Source organism: Pleurodeles waltl, chromosome 9 (genome assembly GCF_031143425.1).
Source record: "Pleurodeles waltl isolate 20211129_DDA chromosome 9, aPleWal1.hap1.20221129, whole genome shotgun sequence".
NCBI lineage: Eukaryota > Metazoa > Chordata > Amphibia > Caudata > Salamandridae > Pleurodeles > Pleurodeles waltl.
In genome coordinates this window covers 658,172,669-658,197,276 of record NC_090448.1, presented here as the reverse complement: position 1 = coordinate 658,197,276, position 24,608 = coordinate 658,172,669, and the positions used below count along the sequence as shown (strand labels likewise).

Genomic DNA, 24,608 nt, shown 5'->3' with positions numbered 1-24,608 from the left:
TAATTAGGTTGTGGCTGCCATTTTGTCCACCCTACTGCAGCTTCACCTGCTTAGGTAGACGAGTGGCGGGCACATCATGGCCCTCGCTCGGTATGTAGGTAACGCAGACCGGTCTTCAAACTCCCATAACCTAGTTTTCCACTAGGCAGACAGACCCTTTTCCATCATGTATACACCCCGGAGGCACTGATTGCAGGAGGTCCAGGTTGATGCGGCCATCCTGACACCAGGCAGGCCACCCCCCAACTGTGTTTTCATCTTAATGTCCTGTATAGTGATTTATAGCAGTGACACAACAAGTTCTGGACTGCATCAACTTTTCAGTACAAAAAATGTTTGCATGTAAAAGTTAATCAACACTTCTGTTCACATCACTTAATATTGTGCATGCGCGGGCATGAAAAATAGTATATCTGGGCCTAACTTTGCAGATATGATTAATCCAACACTAAAAGACTAGTGAATCATATGGAAATCCTTCAGTAAATGACTGCAACGTTCCTAGGTGGGCATAACATGCTATATAAATAAACTATGCTAAATATATACACACCACATGTACAGAATTAAAAAAGATGCACATGTATTTTCTTCATTATTTCTCATTTTTTTAAGGAGCCTGAAACATAAAGTAACTACCTGGGGTGTGAAATGCTTGGAAAAGAAACTGATATCAGTGTTATCCTGCAGGTATAAAATTACTCTGATATAATAAATCCCTCCAATTTTACCCTCCAACCAATGAGGTTGGCTGAAATGTTGCTAAAATTGGGCATACATGGGTATATTTGGATGATGGACCTTTAAAATAAGTGAATTGGAACTGTATGCCACTTTAATTGAGAAATCAATAAAACAAATGTAAAAAACATGTTTTTAAAAATATTGTTTATCAGGAAGTACTACTGTGCTCACAGGATTGGCAAAGTTTATTAAAGTCTGTACTTGTTTGCTGCTTTCAGCAGCAAGAACCCCTGAAGTATGCTATGGAGCATGGTCCAAGCACAGTTATTGGTCGCTGGCTACTGGCTAGTGGCCAGTGTCCTTCCACTGGCTACGCATTCAGAATGTATATTTTTTATTTATTTGCTAGCTAGCACTCCATACGAGTGCAGGTGCAGGTGCAGGCCATCTCCTCTCCTCCCCAGCGCTTTTCCCACATTGTTTCTGTCATATATAGCAGAAGCTTCGTTTAGGCAACTGCTGCTGAATTGCCTCAGTAAAAGCCTCATCAAACCTCATGTTACTGTCAATTGAGGCAAGGGCTTTGACTCCATTCCTCACCATCTTATTGACCTTTCTCACACTGTACCTCACCTTGGAATGAAAACTTGAATTTCGCACAAGGCACATAGGGGGTTGTACTACGTAGTCTCACCCTTGAATCTACTTCTTACAATCACATTATTTTTCCAAGACCTATCATTAAGCCAATGCCCTTTATAATAAAAAGAAAAAAGAGGTTGATGCTAAATGCGGGTGTAATATGTAAATGTAAATTGCTGCTTAGTTGTGTGAAAATGATGAACAGCATGCAGTTACGATTATACCTCCTCTCTTCCGTTAGTTCAGTTGATTGTACCATCTTATCTGCATTGAAAGTATGTGCTGCAATTTCTGGGTTAGAAGCACGGGAGAAATAACACTGCCATTATGCTATGAATCTGTTGACCACGGGAGTTTCTTCCCGGAGAGCAATTTTAAGTGCTGTGCTGAATATAAACTCAGAAATGTTTGCATTAGGCACCTGAGTCTTTCAAGAGGGTGTTCTTTAAAGCCACAATGCAGTTTAGCCTGGGAGTTAATTTTTAGGTTTCACCAGCATAACGCCCGCCCTCTTCTCGCTATCAGTTTTGCCTTCCCCCACTACTACTGCTTGTTCTTGTACATGATCTTTGGTGGCCGGTTCCCAGTGGCAGCTGCACATAAGATCATTTACTTGGTTTGGAGAGTTTTACATGTTTCACTGCAGTGCAAGCTGCTGTGCAACATGGCTTAAAGTAAAAATAAAAAATAATGACGGGGTCAGTGCTAACTGCATCATTGTGATTTTTTTTTTTCTTTAAGCCATGTACATAACAGCAGATTGCACTGCTGTACAACATGTAAAAACATTGACAAAGCCAATATATTTCTCATAGGCGAAACCTATTGACTTGGCCAATGCATGTTCCCTATTGTTGTGCTGGCTGCCCTATAGGCTAACATGTGAAGGCTTTATTAAACTTAATAAAGTCCACCTTTTGAATGATGCTAGCTAGATACATCATTCAAAGTATCAAAATATTGGTTACATTAAATCCAACAACTTGCCAAGGTTGGAGTTATTATAAGTATTACAGGAAAGTAGTTTTACAACTTACTACCCTGAAGTTACCTAAGGAAGCCCTGTAGCAGCCTTTTCTGATTAGTCAGTTTTTTACATCCTAGGCCAAGCTGGTCCCTGAATACGTGTGAAGAGGGCTGGGGCTGAAACAATACAGCCATTAGATGGGAGTGATTTGTTTCCTGGAGAAGCCAGAGAGAGGAAGGGGGCTGGGGAGATAAGCTGGACTTCAAAGGCAGGGGACAAATGTCCTAGGACCCAGGCCAGCCCTCACTTCCCTAATCTCTGCCGGATGGGAGCCCCCTAATTTGATTAGGGGAGTGGCTGCTGGAAGAGGAGTTTAGTCAGATGCCAGCAACACCTCTGGGTTATTAGTTGCAGTGCCCCCCTCCTGCCAGCCCAGAATGGAGGATAAATATGGGTGAGCTGCAGGAGCTTCTCAAATCAATGCCTGGAACATCAGAAGGGCTGCCCTACTGGAACCTTGTTTGCACCACAGAAGACTTGCACTCAAAAGGACAACGCCTGCTGCACTCTCAAGGCTCCATAACGAAAGGACTGTCCCTGACTCAAATGAAGAGGAGTGGATTCCCTGATCAGCAACAGGTACAACAGAACTGGAAGAAGTCCCCTGCCAAGCCAAAGAGAGAACCATCCCAGCTGACTAGTTGCAACTGTTTTTTCTCCCTGGACTGTACAGGTGCATTGTGGGAAATTGAATTCTAGTCCCCAAGAGGCAATCCAGTCTCTGAACCCGTGGCTGGTGCTTCTGGACCCTTATTGTATCCAAAGGAGCCAGGAAACTGCAAGAACTCAAAGTTTAGAGACTTTCAACAAAGTTTTGCAGAAAAGCTCCAGGAGGCCAGCTCAGCAATATGAGTCAAGCTGCCAGCTTCGACACACAAATCGGACTGACCTTGCAGGTTTGTCCTGCTGAAAGCTACGGAGCTCCTCACTGTCAATGTCAAGGACAAAGACTTCTAGAGGCGCACCGAGACATTGTGCTACAGCAGGTCACTGTTGTCGAATTGAACTCCAGATCTGAAGACTCGTTGTTGGGAGAAAAGCTCCAAGAAAAAGACTAAGGGACACATTTATGAGCCCCTTTGCTTTGCTCTTGCACCACGTAATGTTGTGCAAGAGCACTGCAAATGAAAAGTGAAGCTTGTGTAAACATGCAAGGCCACCTTGCGTGGCCCTGCGTGGTTTCATAAATCTTGAGTAATGTAATGCAGCGCAAATCGCTGTGTTGCATTACTCTACACCAGAGAGGCATTTCCATGGGTGCTGTGTGGGTGTTTTCACGCAACATCCATGTTATTTAATACATTCCAAGATTTACAAGAACAGGTAACCCTGGGAATGTGCCAAAAATATATGCCTCCCCAGGAGAGGCATAACGAGGAGAAATATCCTTACTTCTCGTTTTTTACTCTTTTCATGCGTGCTGCATTCTGCAACACACATAGAAAGAGGAAAAATCATCAATATTTTTTTTGTGTGCGGGAAGGTGCCCCTTCCTGCACAAAAACAATCCTGCATTGGAGCTAGGATGCCCATTGTGCGCTAGCCCAGGGGAAACCACAGAAATGCGCCATATTGCTTTAAAAACAGTGCTTGCCTGCCTTTTCCCAGTGATGCAGTGCAGCACAGCAAGGTAACTTGCTGCACTGTACTGTGCCATTTTGTCAAAAATACAGTATGTCTTTAAGTCTGGAGGTAAACTTTTGACCTAGCCCTCAACTTATCCAACCCGCACTCTATTGTGGTCAGCCTAAAACTTTGACTTTGTCCCTGTCCAACACGGCCAGTTAGCCGCAAGTGGTGCTTTAAGAGTTTCGGCACTAGAATGCACAATTTTTCATTTAATCTTTGAAAAATTCATATCTCAGGTTCCCTTTATGGATTTTTGTAGTTTTGTTATAATTTTAAAGATAAAATATTCTTTGTTTTTATAAATTGGTGTTGAATTTTTATTGTATTGTGTCTTTTACTTATTTACTGTTTTGGTGGTATTAAATGGTGTACACATACCTGTCTCCTAAATTAAGCCTGACTGCTCATTTGCTAAGCTACCAAGGGCAGAGCAAGGATTAATTTACTGAGACTTGACCGAACCTCTTAGTGATTGTGGTATCATTACTAGCGGAAAATGAATACATGAACCTACTAATAACCCACTTTCCTACACACAAACAATGGGCAAGCTGAATATCACGATATTTCCATGCCTAATGTGTAATTTCTGACACAAGACGCCGCTTGCTCACCTTTGTACTGTGGTTCCACAGTTTAAAGTTGAGGTAGTACCGCATTTTTAGAGCAATTGCGATAAGTGGCATTACAGGCAACCAACCTTACAACACTGCACAGTTATTTATTGTTTGCACAACTTTGTGGAGTATATGTTCAACTAATGCTATAGGGCACAATTTTCTATACATTTGGGCCTGTTCATGGTTCACAGAGCTCTGCACCACAGGAGTCTTGGTGACATTAGTAAGCTCTTCTCCCCTAGCCAGCTGGTCTGACACCTAGGTTGTCCTTCTATACATGTCTTCCTTTTGAATGGCACTACATTGGCTCCCACTTTGCGAGAGAGTCCTTTTTAAGTCTCTCTGTCTACTTCAAAGTACACTGAATAGAAAGGGACACAGTATCTCGCTCGGACAATCCTCCTTTATCGTCCCTGAGAGAACATAAGTTTATCAAAGGCCTCCCTTGTGGCTATCCCGTGCATCTTTCAATGTCATGCCAGTGGCCACGCTTTCTCCTTTTTTGAACTACCCATTTCTAACTGAAAGGAAATCATTTTTCCACTGTTGAAGAAAATGTTTGGGGCATATTTTAGAGCCGCTAGCGCCACATTAGCATTGTTTTTTTTTTAACGCTAATATGGCCCAACGAGGCCAAAATCCCCACGCCATATTTGCAAAGTGGCACAATGCATGCACTGCTCCACTTTGTAACCCTTTGCACTACATTAAGCTGGCACCAGGCATAATTTATGCACAGAGGGTGTTCCCCTGTTAGAGGTGCCAATACAATGGTGCAAATAAATCTAAGAGATTTCTTTAGGTCATTTGTTTCAGCACTTTTAACGCCTGCTCAGAGCAGGCGTTAAAAGGAGGCACACCATTGATTACAATGGGATTTGCAGGATTAGCGTCAACATATCGGACCCTAACCATGCAAAGTTCTAGACTAGCTTAAACAATTATGACGTTAGTCCCCTAACTACCGCCATGGTGAGCCTATTTTAAATATGGCGTACACATGGTGGCATTAGGGGGGCGCTAAGGGGCGCAAGAAAAGTGGCACTGCAATGTGTGTAGCTGCACTTTTCTTAAACATGCCTCTTAGAGATCTGGCTTTTTCAAAAGTCTTGATTCAGTTTCTCTTTCATGGCATGCTCAAATATGGTATCTTAGCACAACGATGCCCTTAACTGGGTAGCACAGCACTTTATAAATATTCAACATAACAAGTTTGAGTAAGACAGGCAAGTATCCAGAAACATTTCTGTAGATTTCGGTTGACACTAGTTGGTTATTGAGGGATGAGGGCTCCATATCAGTAGTTATAATAGGGATGAGTACAAATATTAGTATTGTGGTGCAATAGTAAAGATGTGAGCTGACCAAAATAGTTGGATATCGCAGGAGGGAGAGCAGTAATCAATGAGGCGCAGCAGTAGATATTTATATATTCAGAGGAACATTTATCAATACTTTGTGCTGGGTTTGAGTCACAAAAGTGATGCAAACCCAGAACAAATTGTTGTGTTGAGGTTACTTTGTAACGCACATTCTGATTTGCCTTGGAAAGTTGTCTAAGGTAACATAAAGTAGTGCTATACGCTATTGTGGCATTGAGGAATTCCATTGGTTTTCCATGTTTTTTTATGCAATTCCCTATCTACTAACATTAGTAGAAAGGTATATGTGCCACAAAATGAGTCCTTGAGTCATACATAAAGTTGGAGAAATATTTTCTGTTCTCGAGACTTTTCAAACTTTGCATCTGAACTGCCCTGTATAGCACACACAAAGTGTGAAATGTAGTAAAGCCTACTATTTTGTACTGGAAGGGTCACCTTCCAGTACAAAACCTATGCCTGACACTATGCATTATGGTGCAAGAGGGCCTGCGCTGGCGCATGGCAGCCAAACGTGTGCTGGGGGAGACAAAAACAGTGCCATATCTTTGAAGATATGGTGTTTTTTTGTTTTTCCTATTGATATAAGGCAGTAAAGCAACTTTGCTTGCTGTGCTGCATTGTGCCAAACAGGAGTACTGTATGGTATAGCAACATTTATATAGCTCTTACAATGATAATGTGGTGTGTGAAAGCTCTTGTCTACATAGGTAGCACACTATATTGTATAAGTTGAATGGCTGAACGTTTGTTGCTTTTGTTTTGATTCAATTTAATAAGTGCTCCGCTGTTCTGCGTGATGACACTGAGGTGTGATTATCGTGTTAAGGGACGCATCGCTTAGCAGTGCGATAGATAAAAAAGTGTGCAAGAGAGGTGCACAGTTTTTCAGCAAGCTGGCAGCTTTGAACAGCTCTGGAGATCACTTTATGGCATTTCCTATGATCGTAACCCACTTAGCAGGTTACTGCACTAGGTTGTCCAATCCGAGATATTTTGTTTATGATCAGGCATACGTTGGAGGGAGAAGTGGTGGAGAGAGCTGATGGGGTGTGGTTTGTTAATATCGCCCCATAGCTCATTGTCATTGCGAGATGCCAAAAAGCAGTTATAGAATGTAGCTTGTTGGGACCTTTTCTGGTGGACTACATTGAAGTTCTGTGTTGGCCAGCGGCATTTGGCAGTTATCCTTCAGTCTGCAAATCTGTTGCCTGATGCCCTGGATTTGAAACTGGGACAGATTTAAAGTGCAACAAAATGTATATGTGCTGTACTACTCGTCATTCTCATGAAGTTTGAATGTAACCTAGTTCTTTCTTTTTCAGAGAATGAGAAACGTGTTAACGCAAGAATAAACAATGAAGGAATGATACCCTCCCAAGGTGGCTGCTCACGCCGCTGGGTGCACAGCCAGCTCAGGTGCCTGTTTTGCTCCTCGCTGGTGCTCATCAACAGTCTCCTGTACTATTTCATGGACCATGAGTGCCTCCATGCTCGGACATGCCTGTTCTTCTTTTACCTCGATCCCCTCTTTTGCTTGGCAGCTCTCGTTTTCCTACTTGTGGATGCCCTCCCACAGGTGAAGAGAGCAGGATTTGTGCTTCTCCAGGGTGTGCCTGGACATGTCAGTGTCACTAAATTAACTAACACCTTGAACAGCTTACCTGGGATGGTGGGCACACACGAGCTGCATGTATGGCACCTGAGTCATGGGCACACAATGGCATCAGTTCATATGAAATGTGCCAGTCTTGGCACCTACCTGGCCTTGTCCCGACAGATGCAGGCAGTCTTCCTGACCCACGGTGTACACTTCTTCACCATCCAGCCTGAATTTACTTCTGCCAATGAGGCCACCCTGCTCTGCAGCTTATCATGTGGCAATGCTTGCTCTAAGCACCTGTGCTGTACCGGGACCGATACTTCATTGGAGGCTGACTTACCTTTGGAAGAAAGACCTTCACAGAGAGAGAGGCAGGAGCTGGTGATCACCAATGCCAACGTGTAAGAAGTGTGACCTATAATCGTGTTCCTTAAAGTCTTACTCATGAATATGTCCTACTCAAAGACACTCGATCTTCAATTTACATGTGATATGGTGGGTATAGCCAACACAAGACATTTTTCAACCCCAGCGGTGGAATATGGCAAACCCCAGCCCAGTAGGCTCGATGAGCACACCCCTACTCAAGTAACACTAGGACAAGTGACTGGTCTGTGACATCATGGCCTGGTCAGAGTATTGATGCAGTGGGACTACTTTTTGTACAGCTTTTGGCTGTGAAGTCCGGGTAATAATGACTGTCTGTGCTGTGGAACTGGGCTGCTGGGTGAGCATATATACTACATGTTTGCCTCCTGTCTCATGTATGAGTAATGTTTGCATGTGTCTGAAGTGTAAGTACAAAATAACGCGTAGGATCTAGGTTGTATCTGTGTATGCCTCCTGTTAATTCGACTTAACCTCTATGTGCCCCTACTTTGCTGCTTACAGGTGATATTTGTGTGTTCTTGCTGTATGTGATCCAACAAATAATACTTATGGGTGCCTGTTCTCACATTTACAGGAAAAATCTGTGTATGCCTCCTGGATCATGTCTTGGTAATATGTGCATGTTCCTGCAGTGTGGTTCAAGTTAACACACACGTACTTCATATCAGATCCTGGGCAGAATCTGTATGCCTCATGTGAATCCCATGTAACATTTGCAGACCCCATCTCTGTCAGTTTCAGAGGACATTAGGTCGGATTTCAGTCAATAGCTGTGCGTGCTTGCTTGGTAAGTTACAGTAAGTAATGTTTGTGTTTGTCTGTTCAGATAATTCTAGGTAAAAGCAGTATGTACTTTGGTTGTTAATTCCACTTAGTTAGTGAGTTTATGTATGAGGCCATGAATAAAAGGGCAATGGCAAACAAATCTCAACAAAGGAAGTATCAAGCCTTAATAGATAAATTGAGATCACATGAGAATGTTATCAGAAACTTCGACAAGGGGGGGCAGTATTGTCCTCTGGCTGATTCATCTATAAAAAAATAAACAACAAAAGGCATATAATCAACTGGAAAATGAGGAGTGCTATGTGAGGAGGAACTGTAAAAAATTGAGACAGGTAACATTGCAACATACTGTAAGTCTGAACTAATAGTGGCAGAATAATGGGCTATTGAGCCAAGACGAATACTTATCTGCCTCATTTAGATTTCCATCAGACAGAATAATATTTTCGTTTCCATTATTATTTCGGGTGTGTTTGTGTTTTTGAGGCAGCTGCAACTTATGAGCCTCCTGCTTTTGTGCCTTAGATCTCGTGGTCTGAGGGTTTGGTGCCTGTGTGTATGTATGTGTAAATCTCTTGATATATATATGTCCAGAGATGATTTTATAACTTAAGGCCTGGAATAATTAAACTGCTTAAAGAATTCACTGTGAGTTGCTGGCTTTGCTTTTTCTTCCCGTTTATATAACCTGTTTGGAGTGCGCTTTCACATGAGGACAACTTCGTTTTTGATATATATATATATATATATATATATATATGACAATGGATTACCCCGACTCATTCTGGTTACTTCCACCTCGCCAGGCCGGTGCGAGACGAGCGAGTGGGGATTCCACTAAAATCAAAGGTGCAGTATCGAAGGTTTTTCACATGAACACCAGGCTTGCACTTCAGGACTGAGTTTCACTTGGAAAATTTATTGCAGCAACGCTTTTCGATCTCAAGGATCTTCGTCATAGCCATATTGGAAACCGTGCACAACGTCCCTTAAAAAAACAAACTCACCTAAAGTGAAAACAGTGACAACAGACTCACACATTCCTCCATGTTGCAACTAATACAAATAAACGGACTCATAGTCTCACCGAGCATGCTGCATTGGGGATAAGCAAGAGTGCACATATTTTTCTTCAACAAAGTTGACCATAAAACAAAGGAAAAATATGTAACATTGTATTTCAATTAAAAGCTGTTACAGTTATGACTCCAAAACAAATATAAGAAAAGCTCATGAACAATTAACACGTTGTTTATAAGAAGAAAAAGAAAATCTTAACGGACATAAAGGTTACATGGTTATTAATGCAAATATGATCTGCATTATCACTGATGTTATGGAAGATGTCATGAGTGGTGTAATTTGTGTGGTTATTAGCAGTGCATGGCGAGGGTGCGAGTTATAGTTACCTTAGGGCGCAAGTTATAGGTACTTCAAATAACTAACTATAACAGGTGAATTGTTATGGTTTTGTACGTTTAAAATGTGAGCTTAACTACAAGATCCCTATAATCTTTGATTTTTAATTGAATTTCTATGGTTTAAAAAAAATCTATTTCCTAACTATAACATCCCTGTAACCTTTGTTTTTTCCAGTGAAATTCTACTTTTTAAAAAAAGTAAAATCATTTTCATTACTATACATTAATCCAACCACCAGTGCGCACAGACTCCGGCCGTGCATGGCGGCAGCTGGCCGCAGGGCCTGCAGCCAACCCCATAACCACCCGACTGAACGCAGCAGGGGTTGGATGCAGATAACCACCAAACCCAGCCTAAATATTTAATTGTGTTTTTGGGGAGGGGGCCACGCAGCTCCCCTCCCCTGGCCAGTCTTGGCCCCGGGGACCCCATCCCCCGAGGGCCAGCCTAGATATTAATTTTATTTTTGGGGGGAGAAGGACTGCATCCCTGGGGCCCGGCCTTATATTTTTTTGGGGGGGTGAGGGGGCTGCGCAGCACCTTTCCCAAGCTGATCTCATGTATGAGTAATGTCTGGCAGCCTCCCTGCATTATATTTATTGAAAGCCCCTGGGACGTGGCGGTGCCTGTGGCTGCAGGGTGGCTGGGTGGTCGCACCGCATTTCATAATTGGAATGCCCCTGGGACTGAAGTAAAACAAGCGCTGGAGCCCACGCTTGTTTTTTTAATTTTAGGCAGATCTGCTGCAGCTCTGGCCGAAATATATATATATATATATTTTTAATGCTTTTTTTGCTCTGGGACCCCACCACCATAGCTTAGGGGTCCGAGTTTCCCTACCATGGCCCCTTTAGCGTTTTTTCCTATATTTTTTCTGGGACTCTTTCTTGGAGTCCCAACATGGCTGCCAACACTTCCTTGTTGAAGTGTTGGCAGCCAATCAGATCTCAGCACGAGAACAGGAGGTTTTGCAGAGCCTTTGCGTCCCTATATATACAAATTCGTTTTTTCTTTTATTACTCAAAAACTATTTACATCAGATCACAAAAAGGGCGCTTTCTGGACAAAGAGATACCTTTCTGCCAAATTTGGTGTAATTCAGTCCAGTGGTTCGAGCTGTAGACCTGTTCAAAATCCCTATGTTAATTAACATTGGAAACACACCTCTTTTGACCCTCCCCTTTTTTCTCGGACCCCGCTTGATGGATCACCCTGAAACTTTCCAGTCAGCAGCTGACGTGACGGTTGAATTTTCTTGGGTGAAAATTTCATGAAGATTCGTCAAGCAGCACCAAGGATGTATGCAAGTTAAAAAAACACTTTTTTTAATAGAAACTGGGTCCTAACTCTAACTGCCTAGTAGCGACCACCATTAGGTAATATTATTACAGGCAATGTGTGATACAGGCATTGTGTGGTAATGGATGTTTGGTAAAAGCATGCATGGAAATACCATGCATCGTTCCGTCATACAACCTGTCAGTAGCGTAAAAGCAAGTGGGATGCCTCATTTCTGAAAACATATATATGATACATTTCCTGTGCCCTGCCATCAGAAAGCTACCAATGTAATACATATTATGATGCCACATCAGGCTCGACTAGTTAGGTCCCTAAAAATCCTGTATCTTTAGTTCTCTCTCTAGTCAATGTAGTTTGATCTTTATACGCCTGATCCTTGTCTAAGAGAAGAGGCCCACACAGTCTTCTTATCAATACCAATGTAAAGCATCTTCTTTGTCTATACAAGTTTAGCAAGTAGACCAGAAACAAGTTTTAACGTTGGTTGACTCATAGAGGCTCCTAGTGAAAAATATGGTAGTACATTTGCAACCACCTACTTTATCTAAGCAGCCTTTCACTTTCTCGCAACACTACTTGATTTTTGATTAACTTCTCTCTAGTGACTCTAGTCTGCACAGTCATCTCAAGGGGTCTCTGGCCATATATTAAAAAGTAGCCATGGCTACAGGCAGGGCCACTGGAATTATGCAGCAGTGGAGGACCAAATTATGTGGCAAGACTGACTAAATTATGGAGAAAGAAAATGCAATTAAGTGGCATAATGTGGTACATTTTATGATAGTATTACCTCATGTTTTACATGTTAATACCAGTTTGACACCCTAATACAGCAAAAAGCAACCGAAAGGTGATCAGTCGCCCATTGCGGAGGGCCTTTCCCTGAGCAGCAACATGTGTCACCACATTTTTAGTAACTTTTGATCTGTTTGACTTATAAACAATCCTTTTTTTAGTTAAAATCTGCAGATTTTGCAGCAAACAATGGATTAGGTGTCAAATGTGGCAAATCAGCAGGAGTCAGGGGAGCAGTGGAAGGTAGGATTGAGAAAAGAATATCTTGAATGCCGAGGGTGCATGCATGTATATATTTGTCCACGTGTCAATGTGTATCAGTGTCATGCTTATTCACAGTTAAATGCTGACACTAGAATAATGGTAATACTCCTTGCCAACATGCGTCCATCCATGGTATGATGGTGTCCATCTCATATAAAAGGTTCACAATGACACAGTAATGATAATTCCTGCCATGTGGTGGCATTCATGGCATGATCATGTGACCCCCACCCTTGCTTTAGTGCTGACCTTAACAGAACAGTGGTAATTTCTAGAATATTTTGAGCATCCAAAATGTGATAGTGCTCATTGTGCACCATTTGGTATAGTTCTGATCATGGCTTAAAGATGGTAGTTCTTGGTACATTATGAATGTCTTTGTCATGCCTTGGTATAATGCTGGCCCTTTTGTAACAGTAGGTAGTAAGTATACGTACAGGTGCAAAATTCCATATGCATTATACATGTAAAAGAAAACATAGAAAATATAAATAAACATGTGCAGCAAAAATAACAGACGAACGTTCATAGTTTAGTCGAACACCTTAACCAATCTTCTCTGTTGATTTTACATTCTCCCTATAAAATGAGAAATGGTGTACACTTGCTAGTAGGGCATGGGTTGAGTGGAAAATTTTAACGTGAGTGGCAATCGTAGATTCCTTCCACATAAAATAGGAGTTAGGCATGCCACTCTTAAGCACTCATCGGATGGTTAGATTAAGAAGTGAATTATTATTTCCGAGAGGACCTGGTTACAAAAGTGTGTGTGCTTCCTCCTGCTTGCCATCACTGTATGAAACTAGGGGGCATAGTTATGAAAAGTGGTCCTGCACCCAGTGCAGCACTACTTTACTTGTGCCCCCTAGCGCCCCCGTAATGCCACCATGTGTGCGCTGTATTTAACATACAGCACACCATGACGGTAGTTAGGAAAGCAGCATTAGATTTTTTTTATACTAGTTCGGCGCATTGCAGGATTTGCCTCCAAAATGTAAGGAAAGCGACCAGAGGCCATTGTAACCAATGGGAGCCTCCTTTTAACGTCTGCTCAGAGCAGACATTAAAAGTGCCAAAAAAAAATGAATTTGCACCATTTTTTCTGCTCCCCTCCCCTAATGGGGAACGCCCCCTTTGCACACATTATGCCTGGCGCAGGCATAATGTAGCGCAAAGGGTTACAAAGAGGTGCAATGCATGCACTGTGCCACTTTGTAAATATGGTGCAGCGTTTTCGGCCATCTAACGCCACATTAATGTAAAAAAAATGACGCTAATGTGTTGTTAGAATGGCGCTAGGCCCTCCTAAATCTGGGCCTAGATTGTGAAACTATGGGGCAAGAGAGAAGCTTTGCGATAGGATCTCTACCACAACCACCATAGTCAAAACAATGCAGGTCCTAATACGAAAACACGTTTCTGTGAGTAATTATTCACAGTAATGGGCTTGCTTATTAATTTGCTCTTGCTAAATTGGTACAAGCAGAAAGGACTTAATCTGAGAAAACTGCACAATACAAGCACAGCCAACTCATACCAACATTGCATGCAAGAAATAAACAAGTTACAATTCCTAATAAAAGTTATTTAAAACAAATACAATTTAACGATTAAATTGACATTAAACAACCAATTAAAATACAGGGATCATGAGCTATGAAGATATCAGAAAAGCTTAATCAGGAAATTGAAAATCTAATGCTCTCCAGTGGGATGTGATTGACTGGGTTTTACGCATTGTCCAAGGTTGGCCGGTGATCGAACAAAGGTGGGTATGGGTCCATGATTCATCATAGACAAGGGTTATACTTAGTGGCTTGGTTACTGTTATGAAATCATCATCTGTTAGTGGTGTACAGTGAAAAGTTGTGGCCAAGCAGAGCTCCAAGCGTCAAAAATAGTGATTTTGCTGTCTCACTGTGGTAAAAGGTCAGAGTTGGCTAAAATGGGACTTTAAATCTTTTTCTGGAAGTTAAAATTAAACAGAAAAGCATGATTGAAACCTGCACCTGGGCAGAGCCTTGAATCTTGTGGTAAAAAAAACTCAGGACAAACCAGGAAACTGTCCCCGGCAAAGTCACATCTTTGTTGGAGAGCTGCAGCATTTTGCCCTTGTCCTCAGTAATAAAAATACGTTTAGTCACAAATTGTACATAAGTACTAGAACTTCTTTTCTGGCGCTCCAAAATGTCCAAACTTCCAGGGAAGGCTTTTCAAACACCAACCCACGGGTTTAAGCAGACAAATGTTTGCCCACCTCTTTCTAGAACACAACTAAAAGCCATTATCACTGGTTTTGCTTGTTTTCTTCTGGTCTGATTGTATTGGGGCATATGTATAGTGCTTCATAACTCTGAGGAGACTGCAAAGCTCTCCACTTTTCAATGAATCTTGGGCTCCCTTTCAGAGGTGTAAGGTTGGAAGGGTTTTAGATGTGGTAAAACATGCTAGGACGACGAGTTCACATCGTCCCAATCTCACATCGTACAGTCATCATCTCCCAATGAACTTTCCTAGGAGACGCGTAAAAGTTCATTTGGGCTGGTGTTGATCTAATGTGTGACACAGTTGTAAATGTCTAAAAGAACTGTGAGCAATGCAGTCCTTATTCTTCAGAGAGTATCTTAAAAGATGTAGGATAACTAGATTCCCATACATCTACCAATCAGGAGATTCAATTGACATCCCACTAACAGAATCCCTCAAATTTCGAGTTTAAAGGCATATTTATGAGAGGCCTGCACTGCCAGATAGTCACTTTTGTTGATGCTCCAGTGGCGCAAGCCTCTCTACCATCGCTATGAGGCCACGCAAAGCCACTTTGTGTGGCTTTGCATGGCCCCCTAGATATGGAGTAAGACAAAGCAGCGCAACTCGCTGCGTTGCCTTATTCTGTGCCAGAGAGGCCTTCCATGTGTGTTGCAGTGGGTTTTCTCACTAACACCTATCGATTTCTACGCTGCCACAGATTTACCTAATAATGTAAACTTCGGGCAGCACCAAAACCTTACGCCTCCCCAGAGCAGGTGTAATGAGGAAACATGTTCTCATTTCTTCTCGTTTTTTCCCTCTTTCCATGTGTGCTGCATTCTGCACCTCTCTGGATTGTTTTTGTGCAGGAAGGTGTTCCTTCCTGCACAAAACAATCCTACATGCAATGTAGGCACCCTCCTGCATTGGCCCGAGGCTGCCAAAATGGCACCAGCGTAGAGGAAGGGTCAGGAATACTCTGCATTTCATAAATACGGTGCATTCATGGCCTTTTACATTGCCGTAGAGCAGCTCAGTAAGAAGACTTGCAGTGCTACCCTACGCCAATTGCCCATGAATATGGGCCTAAGGGCTAGCTGCACTAAAAAAGTAGTGTTCCATTTCCTAATAGCGTTTTTTTGCGATTCGCAATTAGGAATTTGCAAACTGCAATGTACTACAGTGTCTCAGACACTGTTTGCGATTCCCAAATGGGTCACAAGGGACCTGCCTCATTAATATTCAAGAGGAAGGCTGCAATTTGTGGCCCATTCGGAATGGCCACAATCACAAGGATGGTGACCTGCTGTGGTCAGCAGACCACCATGTCTATGACTACTTTCAAATAAAGTATTTTTTTTGTAATGCAGGCCGTTTTCTAAAACAAAAATGAAAATTTTAATTTTATTTTTTAAGAGTATGCAGTGGTCTGTAGCACCACTGCCTGTTCCTAAAAATATTGGTGCCCCCATTCACAAAGAGGAAGGGGTCCTTTGGGAACCCCTTTCTATTTGTAAATGAGTTACCACGTCCTTGACGGAGTCGGTAAAGTCTGTTTTGCAAACGCATTCCGGTCGCAAAACATTCATACATACCAGTGCAATTTGGTATTAGAAAGGAATGCCCTAAATACGCCCCTTCCTAATACTGAATTCCAAAAGCAAAATGTGATCCAGTAACAAGTTAAAGAGTTGCATTTTGCCTTTCGTACATGGCAAAAATCACTTTTCCAATCACAAACGGGACCTGAGAAACACTTCGTACATCTGGCCCTAAGTCTTTATGAATGGAGACACAATCAATAACTGAGTGCAGAGGTTACAGGCCAGATGTACGAAAATGCAGTTTGTGATTTTCTAATTGCAAATCTTTGTGATTTGCAATTAGAAAATTGCAAACTGTGATGTACTACAGTGTGTTTAACACCGTTTGCTGTTCCCAAATGGGTTGCAAGGGACCTGCCTCATCAATATTCATGAGGCAGGTCGGAATTTGCAACCCACTGGGAATGGCCAGCACTCCCAAGGATGCTGGTCTCAGCAGACCACTATGTCTGTGAGTGCTTTTTAAGTGAAGCAGTTTTTTTTCTTACATAATGCAGCCCGTTTTCGTTTAAGGAAAACTGGATGCATTACAAAAAGAAAACTATAAAGTTTTTCTTTTCATTTTTTAAGAGTAGGCAGTGATCCGTGGGACCACTGCCTGCTCTTATAAAATGTTTTCACCCACATTCACAAAGAGGAAGGTGTTCTTTGGGGACCACTTCCAATTTGCGAATGGGTTACCGCCTTCCCTACCGAGTCGGAAAAATATGAATGTTTTGTGACCGCATTCAGGTCGCAAAACATTCATACATTCCAGTGCTATTTGGTATTAGGAAGGGATGCCCTAAACACACCACTTCCTAATACCGAAGTGCAAAATAAGATTCGGTGACAAATTATCAAGTAGCATTTTGTCTTTTGTATATGGCAAAATGCATTTTAACGGTCGCAAAGGGCCTGATGGGCTGTTTGTGACCAGTAAAATGGTTTGTACATCTGGCCCCTTGTTTGGCAATACATCTGGAGTCTTTGTGAAATCAGGAATCTGCTGGTAAATCCATCATTGAGGTTTAAGCTCCGCTATTTCTTACCAAACTATGTTTATTTTAATACCATTTTCTTTTTCTTGTGTACCTTTCAGGTTGCCTAGTCCAGTGCCTCGTTTGTTATTTGAACTTCTTATTTTATGTTGGACAGCATATTGACGCTCAGTGTGCGGCTTATAATTTTACCCAGCGATTGGTTTCTTGACTACCAATTGTTTTAGGTAAACATTTATTTCCCAGTATAGTGCTAGAGAGTGACGCAACTCCCTGCACTAGGGACAGCTGGACTTTAGTTTAGTTCTTGGATTATGGCCTCACGTTGGCGTTTTTTTTTTCTTAAACCACATTTCCCACTAGGTTTGGTGTGGTTGATCGCGCCCACCCACCCTGATACACCCATGAGCCTAAGTCTTATAAAATGGTCACTGCTGCAGATGCTCCTCTGTACACCTACGCAAAGCCTTGTCTGCCCTTTGCCGCAGGCAGAACCAGCCATGATACCGGCCACAGTAGGGATATGGAAGTATGTGCTCGTCTCTCCTCTTTGCGAGAATCCCGGCTCACCCTTAAACCATCACCTCTTTCTTCTCATTTTCTTCCCACCTTTACCCCTTCGCTTATCTCCTTCTATTGTTGCTTATTTTGGGGCAAATGGTTGCATGGTTTCCTGTATTCTCCTTAACATACGGGCCCTCATTCTGACCTTGGCGGGCGGCGGAGGCCGCCCGCAAAAGTCCCGCCGTCAGATTACCGTTCCGCGGTCGAAAGACCGCAGCGGTCATTCTGACTTTCCCGCTGGGCTGGCGGGCGGTCGCCTTCAGACCGCCAGCCAGCCCAGCGGGAAAGAGGCTTCCACGATGAAGCCGGCTCGGAATCGAGCCGGCGGAGTGGAAGCTGTGCGACGGGTGCAGTTGCACCCGTCGCGTATTTCACGGTCTGCGCAGCAGACAGTGAAATACATGTAGGGGCCCTCTTACGGGGGCCCCTGCAATGCCCATGCCAGTGGCATGGGCACTGCAGGGGCCCCGCGACCCCCCCTACCGCCATCCGGATCCCGGCAGTCCGACCGCCGGGATCTGGATGGCGGTAGGGGGGGTCGGAATCCCCGCGGCGGTGCAGCAAGCTGCGCCGCCGTGGAGGATTCAATGGGGCGGCGGTACACTGGCGGGAGCCCGCCAGTGGTGCCGGTCCGACCGCGGCTTTACCGCCGCGGTCGGAATCCCCATTGGAGCACCGCCGGCCTGTCGGCGGTGCTCCCGCGGTCCTCCGCCCTGGCGGTCAAAGACCGCCAGGGTCAGAATGACCACCACGGTCCCTTTATAGTGACTGCCACGAAATCCATGTTTAGTGTCCACCGCTCAACGGACATTTAGTTTGCCATTGAATCTTTGTCCAATTATGCATCTTGCATTCGACTTTGTGCGAACCTGTTACCCCAAACTATAAAGCTATTCACGTCCCTCGTTTGAGTAAAAAAATAGTGCAGTAAAGCTGTTTAACAAAAAATTCCTTCAGTCCACCAAGGATGAACTTGGTCCTCTCTCCCTTGCAAAGTACCTTGGCATCCCCCTGGCAACTACACTTAGCTACACTTTTCTTTGCTTACTTCTCTACTGGCCTATCTTTATTTGGTTACTCCTTCACAGATTTCATCTTCCCGCATTTTCTGGCCTCTTGACATTTCCTACTTTTGGACAATTTTAATGTTTGGGTGGATGTTCCGTCTTATCCAGATCCCACACTTCTCTTCAAATCTTGCAAGTCGTTTGGCCTCAAACAGATTGTTACTGGCCCCATGCACTCTTCTGGTCACACTCTAAAAATGATGTTCTCCAATAATGACTCCATCACAGTTCCATCTCCTATACCTTCCACCTGAATGGATCACTGTGCTATTCCTTTCTTTTTCTCTCCAGCGCCCTATTCCTGATCGCCCCACATTAATTTCACTGTCACAAAACTCGCCACTGGGGTATACTTCCACCCCAGCACTTTGACACAAACTCTCACCTTTACCCTTCCCCCTTTATTGGTCGCACTACTTGAAGCTTATCTGCAATTCAACTCTTGGATCAAATCTTCACCACTTGTGCTTTTTATATCTCATAAGAATAATCATGGCTGCCGCTTCTATGCACCTTGGTACTCTCAGAAGTCGACGTCTTCCAAATTACTCTGTAAACAGGCAGAATGGATTTAGAGACACTCCTATTCCTTTTCTACATGTACCTCTTTCCAGTCTGCCTTGTGTTCTTATATGGCTCTTCTTCCATCTACACAGGCATCTTTTTGTGCTGACAGCATATCTCATCCCTCCAACTCAGCTAAAGGAATCTTTTGAAGTTCGAATTCACTCCCTAAAACAGAGTACTTCTCTCGGGCTATCACACCGTGTCTGGATGTCTAACTTACATCCCCTCTACTTTCATGACAAGATCACTAAAATTTGCAAAACATTTCGGCCCGTATTTATACTTTTTTTAGCGCTGCATTTGAGCCGCTTTTTGACGCAAAACGGCGCAAACCTACAAAATACAATGGTATTTTGCAAGTTTGCGCCGTTTTTGCGTCAAAAAACGACGTAAATGCCGCGCAAAAAAAGTATAAATACGGGCCTTCCTCCGCTGTTGTTTTCCACAGGCTTTTCTAGTGCTGATTTAATCTTGTTCCTCTTCCTCTTGATTCTGTTATTTCTCAGTTCTCCCCATTAGCTCTCGAGAAAACTACTTATCTTCTCCTTCGCACTAAGGCCGGATTTACAAGGAAATGGCACAGCGTGGTGCCAAAATTAGCAGTGCCGCTTTCTAGTCCTGAAATGTAGGGATGGGCCTTATTTCCAAAAATAAGGTGCACCCATGTGTTTCCCCTAGCGCTGGCGCTAAATTTAGCTGCCTAGCGCCAACATCCATGTACCAAAGTGCAAGGGAATGATTGTTTATGTGCAGGAATGGTGTCCCTTCCTGCACATAAAAAATCTACAATGGCGATTTGGCAATTAAGCAAAAACGAGGAGAAATATAAATATTTCTCCTTGTTGCGCCATGCTTAGACTGCCCCTGGGGTGGTTGTAGTTTTTTGCGCTGCTTCAGATTTACGATTCCTTGTAAATCTGGGGCAGTGTCAAAAGCAATGGGTTCCGCGGTGGAACGCTCACAGCAACACCTATTACATGCCCCTCTGCTGCATAAAACTGCATTGGAGAGCCCATATTTACTAGGCGGCGTTAAGCCAAAAAAACATAGCTTTGCGCCACATTGCAAATATGGCGAAGTGCACAGCGCCACCACTTCAGTGGTGCTAGGGGCTTGTAAATATGCCCCTAAATGTGACTACCTTTAGATCCTTGTCTTACCCCCATCAGGGACATTGCCCCTCTTTAGCCCAATTTTTAAAGGCCTCTTCAAAGGTTCCATTAGCAACGGCACAGTCCATTTCGGTAGGAAACCGGCACTAGTTGTTTCACCTTTAAAGAATTCCGCAGTTTATCTGACATTGCTCATCAACTTTTGTCCTCTCTCACACCTCTTCTGAACATTTTTACTTGAGAAAGAAGTGAACCGGAACATGACATTTCTGCTTTCTTCAACTCACAATATTTTAGATTCCCCACAGGGCTGTTTCGCAGTTCAGAATCTGCACTTCTCTCTATCCTAGGCAATATTGGGCTATTGATAGATCAGGAATTACATCTCTAATCTTTCTTGATCTATCTGCAACCTTTGACACTTTCTCCCACTCTATACTCCTGGATCGTCAGTATTCTGTCAGATTCCTCATTGCTGCTCATGAACACTCTCAAACACGTTTCTTCTCCTCTTTCTCATCTTTTGCAACATTTCAGCAGGTGTTACACAGAGCTCCTCCCTCAGTCCTACTCTTTCAAACATGTATGTTGCCTCACTGGTTCAACATATATGTTGTTTGGGCTTCTCTCTCTTATGCTGACCACTCACCTTGACAATCCTTCTGCCACCCTTCATCATTGTCTTCTTTCTATGGTTCCTTGGATTACAGCTAACCACCTGATTAATACAGACAAAACAGAAACTCTCCCCTTTGGCAAACTTTCCAGCAGTCATTTATCAGTTCCCTTATGGCCAGCTGGAGTAGCCTCCCTGACCCTAGTTGCAGAAGTTGGGTGTCTGGTTCAACAATTCCCTCTCCCTTCACACTCCGATTAATAAGGTTTCCTTCTCCTGTTTTCATCATCTTTGTTTGCTATAGAAAGTTCTTTCATTACCACCCTTAGCTTCCCATCAACTTGTGGTCCAATCTGTCATTCTTGCCAGACTGGACTACTGCAACTCAATTTATCTTGGTTTACTTTATTACCTCATCCATCATCTTACTGCATCCAACATGTTGCTACCAGACTCATTATCAACCTCCACAAATCCTTCCAAATTTCCCCTGCTCTTCCAAAGGCTCATTGGCTTCCTGTCCCTGCCCGAATACACTTTAAAGCCAGGTGCTTGGCTCACAGAGCCATCCACGAGACCAGTCCTCTCTTCTGAAAAATCGTTTTCTCCCTGCCGTCCCTTCTGCAATGTTCATTCTTCCTCCTGTTTTCTTTTGACTATCCCCAAAAGCTATCGTTCTAGGACAGGAGACTCATTATCATCATCAGGGAAGAGTGCTTCAGAGCTATGGGAAGCTCGGTAAGCTGTGCATATTGCTTTCAGAGTGACCTTAGCTACTGGTAGCCAGTGTAGGGAAAAGAGGCTAGGTGTGATTTGGGAAACAGCCAGTTGGTTAAACAAATGTCTTTGCATTCCCTGTAGTCTCCGTAGTGTTGAGAGGTGCTCCATGGTACAGTCCAAAGATGCAGTCAAGGTGGGAGAGTATTAATGTGATGGTGGCGTGGCCCTCTTCTGGAAATACTAGGAATGGAAAAATTAGTCCGAGCAAGCTCATCAGGTGAAAACGTTCTTTGGTTATTTGATTTACTTGTGCCACATCGAAGAGTGTGTGGTGGTGTACCATGTCAAAAGTCAATAAAAGATGCAGTGCTATTATCTGCTACTCCTTTAAAGCCAACTTTGGTTTTGGTGTTATCCCATGTTGCTATCAGTGGTGGCTCAGTGCCAGGTCCAAGGTGGAGTCCATTTTGATAGAAAGCCAGTTATTCTCCTCAATAAAGGACAACAAAAGGGGCAATCACCGTAAGTAATTATTTGAGGCTGCAGGATCAGAGCCAGGCTTTTAAAAATAGGTTTGATATGTATAATTTTAAGTTTATATGGGAAGGCTCCAATTCCTAAGGAGTGATTGATTATGGCCGCAGCCAGAGTGCTTTTAAGGAGTGTGTCCTGAAGAATACATACATGAATCGTCTGATGAGTCATAAGCCTTTGCTGTGTAGAAGTATTTTGCTGTGAGGGTAATACAGAGGAGTAGTTTCAACCCATGGGATTGTGTGGTTAGGTTGTGGGTTAAACATTTGGTCTGAGATGCTTTTTTATTTCTTCAGTGATGCAGCTCCTTTGGTCTGCTGGATCTTTCACACTTTTCAGGTTACATCAAAATATGTTCCAAAGTAGGCAGAATCCTTCTAGACAGGCCTGCACCCCTTCACACAGAGGGTCAGAAAATATCATCTTTCCTGGCCTTCAGAGAACCATTTCATTCAGGTTCAGACATTCAAGGCAATGCAGCAATCTACGCTCCTCTATACCTCACCAGGCAGTTGGAAATTCTCTCAAGTAGATTTCTTTCTTTCTTATAAGTCCCCCGGAGCTTGCGAATAGTTGCAGCAGTTTTTATAAAACCCAACTTTGAGTGAAAAAATCCCCAAGTGAATCGAGTAAGAATTGCTCCTTTTTTATAATAAAAAATACCTAATTCCTCTTTATCCAGGATGACTTACTGCAAAAAAAACTTTGACCGTGCTTTGTTCTCCAGTTTTCTAAAACAGGAGAACGGAGTTTAGCTAACTATTCCACTTACTCCTCGCTCCGAATTATTACCAAGTTCAACCCACTACAGCCCCAAAGGATCAAACCCAATCCAAGCCTTCTAGGCACATTTGCTGTCCGCACCTGCAGAGAAGGCTACTCCACACTTGCAAGAACCCTTGCCTTCCAAAAAGATAAATGCCAGAGGCCTCAACTGACGTGTGCCGGTTTCAGTTTTATTGGTGGCCAATTTACAGGGATGAATTTTGATCTTATTGGTGTCCATATTTCCAATTGCTTGTCTTTTTCATATATTGTCAATGCGTCTCAATCTCACTAGGGGCCAATTTACAAAGGGGGAAGGGCTAACACAACAAGCAATCGAGGGGGAGCAAATATTCCAAACAGTTTGGGGCGGAGTTATTATCAGAACCAATACAAAATAGTTACGAGCTGTGTATTTTAAACATATTGGACAAAAACAATTCTATTAGAAGAAACATGTTTTGTGGATTTTACAATGTTTGTAGGCTACATACAGAGAACTTTAAAGGAGGGGTTGAGAGAAATGAAGTAACAAACAGTTTTATCAGAGTTCAGTGCAAAGCATATTAAAGCCAGTTTTTGTACAGTTATTTCAAAACGTTGGCCCTTTTTCGCAGCTCGCAGTCAATTCTTTCTTGGCAGGATAACACGCTCATTAAGTATTTATAATTGCATGTTCAGAAAGGTGCTCTTGCCTGATTGCTAACCCCAGGTTTGATTACAGTCTGCTCATCAGGCAGATATTCTGCACTCATGCACAAGTTACAAAAACTGAGATTAGTGGGTGAACACACCTGGTTGGGGTCTACAACTGGCCAAGTGACAGGAGGAATGAAAGATGAATCTGGAATCAAACCAGAGATGGGCTGAATTTCACTCAGTTAATTAGCAATACTATGACTTGATAATCGCTTTGCCATGAATCTGAACGATTTTAAAAACAAAACTGATGCGAGCACCCCACGTTGAGCAGTTCTCTTACGGAATGCATAATTAAGCTATAGCCATGAAGAAAGCCACCAATCTGGTGCTTTTTCCTGTGAGGACGTCACTCCGAAAGACAGTACTATGTCATAGAATACATTATAACAACCAGCTTTCAGTTCTATTCTACAACCCAGAGCAAATAGTGTCAAACCCACACAAATAATTAGGAATAAATGTTGGATGGGCCATGTGCTTTAAAAAATGCATATTTTTGTTACTAATTTCTTAAGATCGCTTTCTGGAAGAATGTCCACATTCTCTATAAGGGTGGTCCTAAACATCTATACTAGTAAAAG

At 42.9% G+C, this 24,608-nt stretch overlaps 1 protein-coding gene across 3 annotated transcripts in view; it reads left to right on the top strand.

The window, feature by feature from the left end:
• LOC138259831 (proton-coupled zinc antiporter SLC30A1-like) overlaps window positions 1-9,409 on the top strand; it is a 127,135-nt gene extending 117,726 nt beyond the window's left edge. For all 3 annotated transcript variants that reach the window (XM_069207727.1, XM_069207726.1, XM_069207725.1), the window contains one exon: window positions 7,310-9,409. In XM_069207727.1, coding sequence (XP_069063828.1) covers window positions 7,310-7,992 — 683 coding nt within the window. In that variant the 3' untranslated portion in view covers window positions 7,993-9,409. The remainder of the gene's footprint in view (window positions 1-7,309) is intronic.
• Window positions 9,410-24,608: the final 15,199 nt, after the last annotated feature.